The following is a 14,652-nucleotide window of genomic DNA, read 5'->3' as shown; positions in this document are numbered from 1 at the left end:
TTAATGAAAAATATACATATATTTTTGTCATGATAAAAGAGTTAAAAAAAGAAATAAGCTGCACCTTTTAAAAATAACAGCTTTGAGATATAATTTACATAACATAAAATTCACCCTTTTAAAGTGTACAATTCAGTGGTTTTTAGTATATTCAGAGTTGTACAACCATCACCACTATCTAATTTTAAAACATTTTCATCACCTCCAAAAGAAACCCTGTACCTATTAGCAGTCATTTCTCATTCCCTTCCCCCAGCCCCTGGCAACCATTAATCTACTTTCTGTCTTTATGGATTTGCCTATTCTGAACGTTTCATATAAATGGAATCATGCTACATGAGGTCTTTTGTAACTAACTTTCAAGTTCTAACTATGTTGTAGCATATATCATTTCTTCATTTCTTTTTATGTATCATTTCTTTTTATTGCTGAATAATAGTCCATTGTATGGATATACTACATTTTATCCATTCGTCAGTTGATGAACATTTGGGTTGTTTCCACTTTTGGACTGTTCAGAATAGATAATGCTATGAACATTTGTGTAAAGTTTTTGCATGGACATATATTTTTGTTTCTCTTGGGTATAATAGTCATGCCCTGAATCATATGGCAACTAATGCTTAACAGTTTGAGGAAATGCCAAACTGTTTTCCAAAGCAATTAGACCATTTTACCTTCCTACCAGCAATGTGTGAAGGTCTGTCTCTCTCCTTTTTTTTTTTCTTGTATCCTCACCAACAGTTGTTGTTGTCTGCCTTTTGATTATACCCATTCTAGTGGGTGTGAAGTGATTATCTCCTTGCAGTTTTGATTTGCATTTCCATAGATATTGAACATCTTTTCATGTCTGTATGTGTGGCTTTTTTTTTTTCCGTTTATATATATTTTGTTTGGAGAAATGTCTATTCTTTGCCCATGTTTTTAAAAATTGGACTATTTGTCTTTTGTTGAGTTGTTTGTATATTCTGAATACAAATCCCTTACCAGATTTGTAATTTGAAATATTTTCTTACATTCTGTGGGTGGGTTGTTTTTCCACTTTCTTAATGGTATCTTTTGAAGTATAAAAGTTTTAATTTTGATTCAGTCCAGTTTAGCTGCTTTTTCTTTTGGTGCTTTTGATTGTGTATTTAAGAAACTGTTGCTTAACTTAAGGTCATGAAGGTTTACTCCTACGTTTTCTTTAAACATTTTATATTTTTAGCTCTTATATTTAGGTCTATGGTGCATTCTGAGTGAGGTAGGGGTCCAAATTCATTCTTTTGACTGTGGGTATTCAGTTGTCCTATCACCATTTGTTGCAAAGACTATTTTTTCCCAATTGAATTTTCTTGAGACCCTTGTTAACCACAAGTGCAAAAGTAAGCATTTATTTCTGCACTCTGGATTTTATTCCATTGATCTTATGTCTATCCTTATTCCAGAACCCCACTGTCTTGATTACTGTAGCACTGAAGTAAGTTTTGAAGTCAGGAGTATGAGTCTTCCAACATTTTTCTTCTTTTTCAAGATTGTTTTTGAATATTCTGGCTCTCTTTTATTTCTGTATGAATTTTGAAATCATCAGCTTGTTAATTTCTACAAAAAAGATTTGTGATTTTTGGGATGTGCTGAATCTGTAAGTCAACCTGGAGACTATTGAAATGAAATTTAAAAAAACTGAAATAATACAAAGTATCTCCTCCAACCACAGTGAAATGAAATTAAAAATCAGTGATAGGAGATTTGGAAAATTGACTAATACATGAAAATTAAACAATACACTCCTAAATAACCAATGAGTCAAAGAAGAAATCACAAAGGGAATTAAGAAATAGTTTTAGGATAAATGCAAAGGAAAACACAAAATGCCAAAACTTATGAAATGCAGTTAAAACAGTGCTTAGAGGGAAATTTATAGTTTTAAACACTGATACTAAAAAAGAAGAAATATCTCAAATCAGTAACCTAGCTTGCTGTTTTAAGAAACTTAACTTCAAGGTCACTGATTCTTTCTTCTACAAGCTAAAATGTGTTGAGCTTTGCAAGTGAATATTCATTTCATTTATTGTTTTTTCAACTTTAGAATTTGTATTTGATTCTCTTCTACATTTCTATATCATTATTGATATTCTCTATTTTTTGAGACATACTTCTTGTACTTTAATTCTTCAGATAGGGTTTTCTGTAGTTCCTTGAACATATTGTAATAGCCGATTTTAAATTTTTCTGTAAGTTTAACTAGATCCCATTTGTTTATTTTTGCTTTTGTTTCCTTTGCATTAGGAGACAAATAAAAAATATTGCTATGATTAATGTTAGAGTGTTCTGCTTATGTTTTCTTCTAGTTTTATGGTTTCCAGTCTTACTTGTAGGTCTTTAATCCATTTTGAGTTTATTTTTGTACATGGTGTGAGAAAGCTTTTGTACAGCAAAGGAAACCATCAACAAAATGAAAAGATAATCTACTGAATGGGAGGAAGTATTTGCAAATGATATGACCAATAAGGGGTTAATATCAAAACTATATAAACAGCTCATATAACTCAATATCAAAAAACAAACAACCTGTTTGAAAAATGGACAGAAGACCTGAATAGACATTTTCCCAAAGAAGACATACAGATGGCCAGCAGGCACATGAAAAGATGCTCAACATCGCTACTCATCAGAGAAATGCAAATTAAAACCACAATGAGATATCACCTCACACCGGTCAAAATGACCATCACTAAAAAGAACATAAATAACAAATGTTGGCACAGATGTGGAGAAAAGGGAACCCACTTGCACTGTTGGTGGGAATGTAAATTGGTACAGTCACTGTGGAGAACAGGATGGAGATTCCTCAAAAAAACTAAAAATAGAACTACCATATTATTTAGCATTTCCACTCCTGAGTATATATCTGGAAAAATGAAAACAGTAATTTGAAAAATATACACACCCCAGTGTTTATAGAAGAATGATTTACAATAGCTAGGAAGCAATCGAAGTGCCCATCAACAGACAATTGGATTAAGAAGCTGTGATACATATATACAATGGGCTATTGCTCAGCCATAAAAAAGAATGAAATTTTGCCATTTGCAACAAGATGGATGGACCTGGAGGGTATTATGTTAGTGAATTAAGTCAGACAGAGAAAGACAAATGCTCTATGTTATCACTTATATGCGCAATCTAAAAAATAAAACAGAGGAAAGAACATAGCAAAACAGAAACAGATTTACAGATATAGAGAACAAACTTGAGGTTACCAGTGGGGAGAGGGAAGGGGGGAAGGGAAAAGATAGGGGTATGGGATTAAGAGATACAAACTACTATGTATAAAATAAGTAAATAAATAAGCTACAAGGAAATATACAGCACAGGGAGTATAGCCAGTATTTTATAACTTTAAATGGAGTACAATCTATAAAAAATTTGAGTCACTATGTTGTACACCCGAATCTAACAGAATCTTGTCAATTTCTGTCTAGTAATTCCCATAGTGGGCTTTCTCATGTATATTTCTATTGGCTGTTTTTGTTCCTGTGGGTGGGCGTGACTTTCCTGTATCTTTGCATGTCTCACAATTTTAATTTTTGTTTAAAACTTGATAAAAGTGTTAATTGATTAACGAGTATAGCGTGGCAAATCTGATTCTTTCTCCCAGGGCCTGTTGTTGTTGTTGGTATTACTGTTTTATATTGACTTTCCTGGACCAATTCTGTAAAACTTGTCTTCCCTGTGGACTGCACCACTACAGTCTGTGCTTGGTTAGTTTAGCAGTTAACTATGATTGCAGAGAGATTTCTTTTAATGCTTTGAACCAGTAAGACTTCCATCCTTTGCCTAGGGAGTTTGTGTGTGCACTGGAGCACCCTGAAAGCTCAGAAAGTTTTCAACACTGCTCTAGCCTTTATTTAGTATTTGTGCAAGACCTCAATTCATGAGCCAGCGTGAAAGATTGAGACATTTTTAGGTCTTTCCTGGGCATGTGCACAGCTCCGTACATACACATGACCTTCTAGAACCCCAGGAATATGTCAGGGCCCTATAAGGCCTTCTGTGGACATCTCATTCCCCAGATCTTTAACTTTTTTAGCCACCCTTTCCGTTGCCCCAACAGATATCATTGCCTCAGGCAGCTGTGAAGTTAAATGTCACTGATTTTTTTTTTTAATTGAAGTATAGTTGACTTACTTCATAAGTAAGTGACTTATGTACTTCAACATAGTGACTTGGTATTTTTAGACATTATGAAATGATCACCACTATGAATCTAGTTACCATCTATCACCATACAGTGTTATTGAGTATATTCCCTGTATAGTATACTACATCCTGTGACTTATTTATTTTATAACTGGACTTCTTAATCCCCTTTATTGATTTTGCCCATCCTCCTTTCCCCTCCCTTCTGGCAAGGACTAGTTTGTTCTCTGTATCTGTGAGTCTGCTTCTGTTTGGTTCTGATTGTTTTTTGACAAACGCCTTGGGGATAGGGATTTTCTCAGTCAGTGGGTTCTGAGTCAGGTCAAATAAAGATAACCTCTTCGAATGGGGCTTGTCCAGGGAGCTTCCAGACAAGTCAAGTAGGGACAATTCTATGGGGCTTCTTGAGGAGCCTTAAGCCCAGGCTGGTCCCTCTGGTGAATGCGACCTGCTGCTGGCTCTGGTTTTCACAGCCACAGTCATTGCAAAGCTCCTGTTTCTCGGGGCTGCCGCATAGCCAGCAAGGGACAACGTACGTAGAACCAATAAACACATGACAAAACTCACTGTTGTTACCCAAATTTCAAAATATTTCTCGAATAAACAATTCCTTAAATTGTTGCAAGCTTTGGTTAATGTTCAGAGTCCTGAAAAAATTATTATTGACAAGTTTGTCCAGTGTTTTCAATTGCTTTTATAAAGAAGATTTTTTCAGAGTTCCTTACTTTACCATTACGGAAATTCACTCATTTTTTTAAAGCATGTTCTATATACTGTTGATATAAATGTTTCTCTCTCTCTCTCTCTCTTTTTTTTTTTGCTTTTAGATACCTTTGAGATAGCATCTGTGAACTTACCCATTCCTGTGCAAAACAGGAACTATTATAAGAATGTTTCTGTCAACAAAGAGATTCTAAAATTAGTCTCTGTGCTTAGCACAATCATCAAGTCCACCAAAAAGGTATGTCAAGAGGATCTGCAGCCAGGGTCTTTTGCTTTACAAGATTGAAGTTCAACATTTAAGATTGTCTTTCATGTAGCCTGGGTCTCACCTACTGTGCCTTCAGTGAGCAGCTTATGGCCTCTCGTAGGTGCCCAGCAAATGTTTGTTTAACTCAAGATTTTTCATTCTAGATTGCAAGGTGAAAGACAATGATTCTTTCTGTGTTTTATATTGTCTTCTGTTTAATGCCTTTAAACTTTTTATGTATTTATGTCGTACAGATAAGTCTGTTAAAAAATTCAGGCTGTCTCAAACCCCAAGTCAGACTGGTTCTGCAGTTCACCTTCAAAGAGTCAGTGATGCTGGAACTGACTTGAATCATTTGAAATAGAATAAGATTTACACTCAGTTTGTTGTGTTTGTGTAGTTGGGCAAATCTTATAAAATAGATGAAAATTTATGTATATTGTATATACATGTATGCATATCATGGAAATAAGATAATACTGAGAATTTCGAAAATATTTTCAGCACATACTTGTACTGGACATGGGTGTAAATTCAGGTTAATTTTTTTCTTCCAAACTGCTCTTCTCTCAACTTTCCCTTTTCTGTTCAGGCAAATCTGTCTTTGTGGTTAAAAAGACTCAAAATCCTGGTGTCAGTTTCTACTTAAAAGAAAATATTCACATTGGCACTAAGAGCTGCTGACTCTTTAAAAACGTTTCTCATTGTTGAGGGAACAGTTGTCGCTCAGTGAATATAGCTTTTCTATTACTCAGTTTTGATAGAATGAGTTTCACTTGTTTGAAAGTGTTTTGGAAAGCTGCCTTTGCTGTAACCATGTGAGGAAATATTAAGTTTAATTTTAATGTATTCCTGAGGGAACTTGAAGCTTTTGCATTTATGCATTTTCAATTTTCCTTTCTTAATATCTTGAAGGTCTTGTATTTAATTTTCCCCTAGGGACTGTGTTCACATAATTCACTTTAACAAATATTTGTCTAGTCCTTAGTTTATCAAGCTCCATACTAAATGATAAAGGTAAGTAGAGTATTCTATGATGATAATAAACATTCAAGTATGCTTTCAAATGTCTCAGTAATCATGGAAAATACAATAAAATAGATCAATAATAAAGTCCATTACTTTCTTTCAATGTAAGCAGCCACTATTATGAAAAATCTAAGGGTAAGACAGAGTAGTTGAAATTAATGTACTGCAGGCAACAAGGTGCTTATGTCTGTGTCATTGTTGTTGCATTTGCCTTTATATTATGTGAAGGATATGTACAGATCTTAGTACAGTCTTCCTTAAGATAATAGAAAGGGTTGGCACTTAGAATAACATGAAGGACTTTATCCAGATTGATAGGATGGCCAGATTGTTTCTGGAAGACTATATGCACAGGTCATAGTGCTAGACGTGGCTCTCCACAGCCATAGACCGTCTTCTGAATTTTCTGTGACTGACCCTTCCTCAACCACAGAAAACCCTCTGACCCCAGCCCCTGTCCTCTTACAACAACTGGTTGGCTCAGAATATAAACCTGACCTACATTCAGCACAACCATAGTTTGGCCATCAACTTATAACACTGCCTGGCTTGAAAAGATGAGCTGGACCAAACAATCAAAATAACCATGGCAATTAAAATAACTTAAGTAGATCAGCCCTACATATGTAGTTCAAGTAATTTTTCCTTTAGGCTTTAGGTTACCTCTGCTTTCAAAAGTTCCAGTTTAATAAAGATTGACTCAGATAAAATAAATGAGAGTCTAAAACTTATTTAGTTAGGGTATGTTCTTTTTTTTAAAAAAATAAATCTATCTATCTACTTATTTATGTATTCAGGCTGCACTGGGTCTTTGTTGCTGTGCACGGGCTTTCTCTCTAGTTGTGGCGAGCGAGGGATACTCTTCGTTGCGGTGCGCGAGCTTCTCATTGCCGTGGCTTCTCTTGTTGCGGAGCATGGGCTCTAGGCTTGTGGGCTTCAGTAGTTGTGGCACCCAGGCTCAGTAGTTGTGGCTTGCAGGCTTCAGTAGTTGTGGCTCGCGGGCTCTAGAGCTCAGGCTCGGTAGTTGCGGCACAAGAGCCTAGTTGCTCCGTGGCATGTCGGATCTTACCAGACCAGGGCTCGAACCCGTGTCTCCTGCATTGGCAGGTGGATTCTTAACCACTGCGCCACCAGGGAAGTCCCAGGTACGTCCTTAATATTATAAACTCTTGTGTTGAAAGAGCTCAGGATTCTGGAACTTTACCCATATTCAGGGATCTTTGATAATCTGTAATTCGTTCTCCAAACCATCATACATTTGTGAATATGTCTAGATGCTGTTGCAATGCATTCTGGGTGTGCATGTCAACATCTCAGCCCGTGCCAGGGCATCAGGTGTAGTTGGGACAAGCGGGGGCAGGCTTAGCTTTCTGCATTTTAGTGGGTGTGAAGTGTCAACGCTCATTAATCCTGAGGTTTCAAGGGGCATCTTTAGCTGCATGTGGGGAGCTAGAGTAAAGCTACTGCTTGACGTGGTTCGGGTTGGTGAAATTTACTTAAAATAATCAGACCATTTAGAATGCTGTTGGTAATGCTCTATTCTTTCAAATAATACCACTTTTCTCTCTATCTCAGTTGAAATTTTTTTTTTCTCATGCGGATGTAACTCTGAAATTATAATGTAAGCCAACAGAAAAAGTTGACTACCAAGAGGTATAAACATTAGAAATGAGGAGACAAATTTTAATTATTTGGAGATGATATGATTATCTATCAAGTAAATCCAAAAGTGTTAATCTAAAAAGAAACATATGGCCCAAGAACAGTTAAGTTAGTAGTCAGTTGAAAGGTAACTCTAGGCATTTCTGCTGTAATGCAATAAACATGTTCCTGAAAAGCTGGTTTTGCAAAGTTGCACATATAATAGGGCTTATGAGAAAAAAGAGGTTGAGATAGCCGCACACAACTGAGGAAATTCTGTAACTAGAGTAATACCAAAAACAATAACAATCATAGTAAAATATTAACCTGTTTAACAATGCTGTAGTCAGTATAGAACTTTACATACTATCAAAAGGTGAAAGAAACTTGGTAGAAGTTGTAACAAGGTGTAAGAAACAGTTGAAAATACTGAGTTATGGAAACAAATATAAAATATACAAAGATCAGGTCTAACTGTGCAAAGAACATTCTCAAAACAAAGTGGAGAACAAATTAACCCAAAAGAAAGAAGAGACAAAAAGCACTGTGTGCCCTTCTTTGGTTTGCTGCTTTAGTGGGTACAAAATGAAGTGCTAGGAAAAACAGCATTTGATAATGTGACCTTCCTGTTATATTGACATCATTCCTTATTTGCCAGTTGCGAGAAAGCCAATTCATCTTACAGAAGCACACTTTGTAACAAAGCAAACCATTCGTTAAAAAACCAGTTTTTAAAAAAACTTATATGCCGTCCATACAGTTATAAGGATAGTGGAAAAAACATCCTTTTTATGATAACAACATCATTGAAAAGTACCTAGGAGCGTACATAATGAGAAGTTTGTAAGGTCTTTATGAAGAGTTCTCTAACACTTAACAAGGAATTAAAGAAAAAGAGGTGAGAAGATTTAGAAACACATGGGAAGATTTAATATTGTATGGACATCAGTCCTTATCTAATATATTTATACATTTTGTGTGATTCCATGCAATCTTTCAGTGGGGCTTGCTGCTGGAGATATTCTATTTGTCCCTCTAGATCTAATCTCCATGCTCTGACCTTAGGGAACAAGTCAATGGGTTTCCATTGAGACACCCAGTAGATTTCACCAATGAGAGTCTGGGAGGAGTTTGTGCAGTGGGAAAAAGTGACCTCAGAGTATTTTTATCCCCCATAGCACCACCCTCTCTGTGGCATGATTTGAGCTGTGTTTTTTGACCTAAGGTCCAGCTCCAATCAATAGGGCCTGGTCCACAAGAGATTTTATGGACTCTCTCTCTCTCTCTTTTTTCTTTTTCCTGAGAAACAGTTCCCCTCTCTTTTTGGCTAGGATGGTACCAGTTACATTGTTACTAGTCCCAGGTTACTATTTACGCTGTTGTATCCAGTTCCAGTCCTGTGGCATTTTCAACTAGTCACACGGTTCACTAATTAAACATTTAAATAAATCCATGGGAACCACCAGCAACTGGCAAATGTTCACTTATATCATGATGCCATTTCTGATTCTTCCTTCTCTACACAAATATGTTATTTGTATTCTAGGAAGTTATTACCTCCACCGACTGCTTCAAACGCTACAATCACATTTGGCAAAAGGAGAAAGAAGAAACCATTGTGACGTTTATTATGAAAAACCCCTTGCTTTCTGAATTTGAATCCCAGATTCTCTATTTCCAAAAACTAGAGCAAGAAATTAACACTGAGCCTGAGTATATCTGTGCGGGTACCATTGCTCTGTACACAGGTTGGTTCATTTTCTTTCAGACAGTCATAAAAATTCAACGTATTACTCTGTCTCTTTACCTAGATTAGTATTCCAGAGAGTTCTAGCTATCTTAAAGATTGACTCTCCTTTTATTGGCCTCAAGCTTTAAGACCAACTTGTAGATTTGTTTTTAATTCCCTTCTGCATAATTATTTATTCTGGACTATTTTGAACACTCTGCTGCTAAACCTTGAAAATGAATGCTAATTCAGACAAAGGATGAGTCTGTCATATTTGGAATTAAAATGTACCCTTTCTTTAATAAATAACAATAACAAAGATTTGAGGCTTATCTCCTACAGTTTTGATAGGTACTTTTTTTTTTTTTTTCCCCATTTTGGAATGTGTTTTGAATTGTTGCAAATAGGCTTTATGACATGAATGAATATATAATGATTGGGAAAAACTAATTTTTTTCCAGTTTGATTTTTCATGTGTTAGAGGGCTATCAGCTGCAAAGTATTTACTATTGGTAAACCATTACACTGGGTCTCCTTATACTGGTTCAAGTTTTTCAAACTGAACAGTGGACATGTGGGTTTTACAGCTGACTTGAAGTTCACCTTGACTGCTGAGACGAAGGCCTGGATGGTTGTCATTGGCCGTCACTGTAACAAAAAATACAGAAGTGAGATGGAAAACATTTTTACACTTGTTGAAGAATTCAGTAAGAAACTGAATCGCCCAATTAAAGACCTAGATGACATTCGAATTGCTATGGTGGCACTGAAGGAAATTAGGGAGCAGCAACTCTCCATTGACTTTCAAGTGGGACCTATTGAGGTAACGGATAATCACTTGTTCTATAGAAATATCTCCATATGTTGGGCTCTATTAGATGAACCGTTGACCAGATCTGGACTGGAATTACAAATGGACGCTAAACCCAAGAACAACGCTTTCAGTAATGATACCTAAGCTACAGGGTGCCTCGTATGGGCAGTTCTGGTCCTTTACACAACATTTAAGGTGTTGAAGAGGAGAGCCTGAGATGAGGATCTCTGTATAAGTGATTGATTGATGAGTGCTCATGGGAGAAGTGGAGTGAACAAAACAGAAGAGGATGAGGTTGCCGGGGTGGGAGGGAGCTAAGCCAGGGTGTGATCTTAGCTGTAGACTAACTTCGGCCTGATCCCACAGGGAGTGTTCTGGAACGTGAATTGTACCACACAGTTGGCCCCATTTTGAGGCAAGGGGGACTGTCTTTATTCCCCCAAATCAGTTGGTCATTGACCATTATTTCCTCGTGAGGAGGCTCCTATCAGCTGAGGACAATTTTCAAGGAAAGAAGGCAGCTTGATTCCTATAGCCAACACACCCAACAATCTGGTTTGCAAATACCAGCTGATAAACAGGACCTGGATGGGGCACTGACAGTGTCCATTCATGGGTTTATTCTGTATTAACTCCTTTAATCCTTCCTACAACACTCCACTTACAGACAAGGAAACTGAGGCTCAAAGAAATCATGCAGTTTGATTAATGTTGCACATTACTTTTGTTTTTATTATTATCTTTTCTAGATGCAAATGCTTTATCAGGAATAGGTTACTATATTCTTTTAAATGAGACTAGTATAACTGTAGCATTAGAACAATTCCAGTTATAAAAACATTATCTTTTCATCACACCATAACTTAAATGTCTGGACTTAAACTCTAATGGTCAGGATCATACTCTTGTCTCATATTTTCTGCATGTCTCTTTGAATTTTGAAAAATTTCAAATTACTGTGAAAATGGCAGAGGTGACTGAAGGTTTGCACCTCTACTGTGTTGGGTCAGGGAAATCACGTGGTCCACTGTGTTCTTCTTTGGAATGGAAACATCAAGGCAAAGACCCTCTACTTGGACCAGGGGAGTTTGGAGAAGGAGTTTGAAGAGGAGGTCCAGCAATTGCCAACCCTTTCCCCCTGACGTGAGAGTTAAGACAAACTGTTGTCAAGTAGTCAAGCTCAAGATGCAATCTTTAGTACTGATAGAATTTGGAAGACCTGATTTAGTGTTCAGCTCCCATATTCCCATTGTATCTTACTTTCCCCATCTCCCCACCCTATTCACACACACTATGGCCTTGTGAGCATAAAATCTCAGAATTGTACTTACTCATCCATCAAAGGCAGCATTGGAAGCTGCAGGTCTCATGTTACTTTGTTGATTTGATTGGTACTGGGGTGCAGACTGGAGGCATGCCTTCAAGGAAAAAGAGAGAAGAGGAAGAGAGGCACTGGGCTATGCTTGCCCAAATAAACAATCTTTTCCCCAAATCAACAATCAGGTGTTCATTCTATGTCTTTGGGGAAGAATAATGGTGGGAGAAGAGGCCAGGGATATTTAGGAAAAATACTTTCTCATGAAAACCAAACTTTGCCTTATTTTAATCTTCTAGACAAGAGAATAGTCCAGGATTTTGTGTCCTGAGGGCAATAACTTGGCTTAGTCTCTGATTCAAGAATGCCCTCTTATGTCTTACTTGGAAACTTTTACCAACGAAGTGAAATAGGATAGAGTTAAAACTGATTCACTTTGTTATTCTAAAGTTAGCAGTTAAATTGTTTTATGTTTTTCATTTACTTGATTTAATTTTGTAGTCTTCAAATACAATTTAAGGGCCTAAGTAAAAATAACTTTTATTTGTACAATGATTTATAGTTTTCAAAATGCATTTAAATTGATATATTTTTCTGATATTCACGAAAATCCTGTGAAGCAGCCAGGGAATCTTCCTGTTTTACAGATGAGGAAACTGACGCTAAGTGGCTCAATTGCTCACTCAGGCTTTTCCAAGTTTGCAAGTAGAGTAACTAGAACTCTCTGGGCAGTTTCCCTGTCATGTGGATCTTTTCCATTCTAATGCTTTAAAAAATCACTGTGCATACATTTATGCACCTGACTGGCAGAAATTAATTTTTTCTTCTTTTGTGTAGGAATCCTATGCCCTGCTTAACAAATATGGGCTTCTGATAGCAAAGGAAGAGATGGACAAAGTGGATACTCTGCGTTACGCTTGGGAGAAGCTTCTGGCACGTGCCAGTGAAGTGCAGAATGAATTAGTCTCACTGCAGCCCAGTTTCAGGAAAGAGCTTATTAGTACCGTGGAGGTTTTCCTCCAAGACTGTCACCAATTCTACCGGGACTACGATTTGGTACAACTCTAGCTTTCTCTGTGGATTTTGGGAGAAGAGTGACTACAGCATGCAAAATGTAGTCGTTTAAAGATAATATTGGGTGAGCCAAAAAGTGCCTTCGGTTTTTTTAGGTAAAAATAAAGACACATTTTTCATTTTCACCAAGAACTTTATTGAACAACATATTCATCCTTTTGTTCCACTAGCTTCTGCCATTTTCCAGGCAACTTCATAGTTCCATCTTCCCAAAACTTTTTATCTTTTTGAACAAAGAACTGTTCCAGGTGCCTTTTACAGTCTTCCAGGGAATTGAAATTTTTTGCCATTAAGAGAATTTTGTAAAGAGCGAAATAAATGGAAATCAGAAGTTTCAATGCCTGGTGAATACGGTGGATGAATCAGAACCTCCCAGCCAAGCTGTAACAGGTTTTGCCTGGTCATCAAAGAAACATGTGATCTTGCGTTATCCTGATGGAAGATTATGCATTTGCTATTGACTAATTCTGGACGCTTTTCATCGAGTGCCGCTTTCAGTTGGTCTAATTGGGAGCGGTACTTGTTGGAATTAATCGTTTGGTTTTCTGGAAGGAGCTTATAATAGAGGACTCCCTTCCAATCCCACCATATACACAACATCACCTTCTTTGGATAAAGACAGGCCTTTGGTGGGGTTGGTGATGGTTCATTTCGCTTGTCCCACGATCTCTTCCGTTCCACATTGTTGTACAGTATCCACTTTGCATCGCCTGTCACAATTTGTTTTAAAAACGGAATGTTTTCATTACGTTTCAGTAGAGAATCGCATGTGTAAATATGGTCAAGGAGGTTTTTTTCACTTAACTTATGTGGAACCCAAACGTCAAAGTGATGAACATAACCAAGCTGGTGCGAATGATTTTCAGCGCTTAATTTGGATATTTTTAGTGTGTCGGCGATCTCCCGCATGGTATAATGTTGATTTTTCTCAATTATTGTTTTGACTTGATCACTATCAACTTCAGCTGGTCTACCAGACCGTGGAGCATCGTCCAGTGAGAAATCTCCAGCACGAAACTTCGCAAACCACTTTTGACACGCTCGATCAGTCACAGCACCTTCTCCATACACTGCACAAATCTTTCTGTGCATTTCAGTTGCGTTTTTACCTTTCTTGAAATAATAAAGCATAATATGCTTTATTATTAATGTTACTTTTTTTCTTCCATCTTCAATATTAAAATGACTACACAAAAACTCACCAATTTTGATGTCTGTTTTTAAATGATATGACAGCTGTCACAATACAATCTAACAAAACTGTTTCGAATGCAGTTAAAGACAAAGAGCCATCTTACGGGAAAAACCGAACGAACCTTTTGGCCCACACAATATGTCAGATTTAATGAAATTCCCTAGGAATGGAAATTTTATTTTCACAAGAGCAAAGATATTTCCCTTTCACAATCCTTTCACCTTAGATTTCATCCAGAATAATTTCAACAGTAAATGGAAATTTAAAGGTTCTCTTTATATTATACCGTTGGTTTCTTACTGAAGTTATTTTGGTAGCTTTTCTAGATTTGTGTAGATAAATATGATTCACTTACAGTTGTCCTGATCAGCCTTCCTGCAGTATCATTAGTTCTGCAGATACTGTAGAACTGCCCTTGGTGCTGAAGATGCACAAGTGGACAAGACAGATTGAGTCCATATTTTAATCATACATACATAAGTTTTCATGCAAAATCTTCTGCTGGGAATATGTTGCTTAGGGAGACCCATTTCCAGCCAATTACAATGTGCTACAGAAGGGAAATGTGTAGAGTATAGGGTAAAATTTGTACTTATTAACTGGTGACACACCAAACCACAAAGTAAATGAAATTAGGAGATTGGATTCATGAACCAACTTCATGGATGAAGAAGTACAGAAATCCAGTTATTTAAGGTGGTCT

General features: G+C 36.8%; 1 protein-coding gene across 1 annotated transcript in view; it reads left to right on the top strand.

The window, feature by feature from the left end:
- The window catches only part of DNAH5 (dynein axonemal heavy chain 5), a 262,494-nt gene that overhangs the window by 96,175 nt on the left and 151,667 nt on the right, over positions 1-14,652 (top strand). Inside the window, exons 22-25 of the mRNA XM_059062876.2 lie at positions 5,010-5,143; positions 9,369-9,570; positions 10,139-10,374; positions 12,518-12,736. Coding sequence (XP_058918859.1) covers positions 5,010-5,143; positions 9,369-9,570; positions 10,139-10,374; positions 12,518-12,736 — 791 coding nt within the window. The remainder of the gene's footprint in view (positions 1-5,009; positions 5,144-9,368; positions 9,571-10,138; positions 10,375-12,517; positions 12,737-14,652) is intronic.

This window comes from Kogia breviceps, chromosome 4, assembly GCF_026419965.1.
Source record: "Kogia breviceps isolate mKogBre1 chromosome 4, mKogBre1 haplotype 1, whole genome shotgun sequence".
Lineage (NCBI taxonomy): Eukaryota > Metazoa > Chordata > Mammalia > Artiodactyla > Physeteridae > Kogia > Kogia breviceps.
The sequence above is the reverse complement of the archived record's forward strand: the minus strand, read 5'-3'. Positions and strand labels throughout refer to the sequence as shown.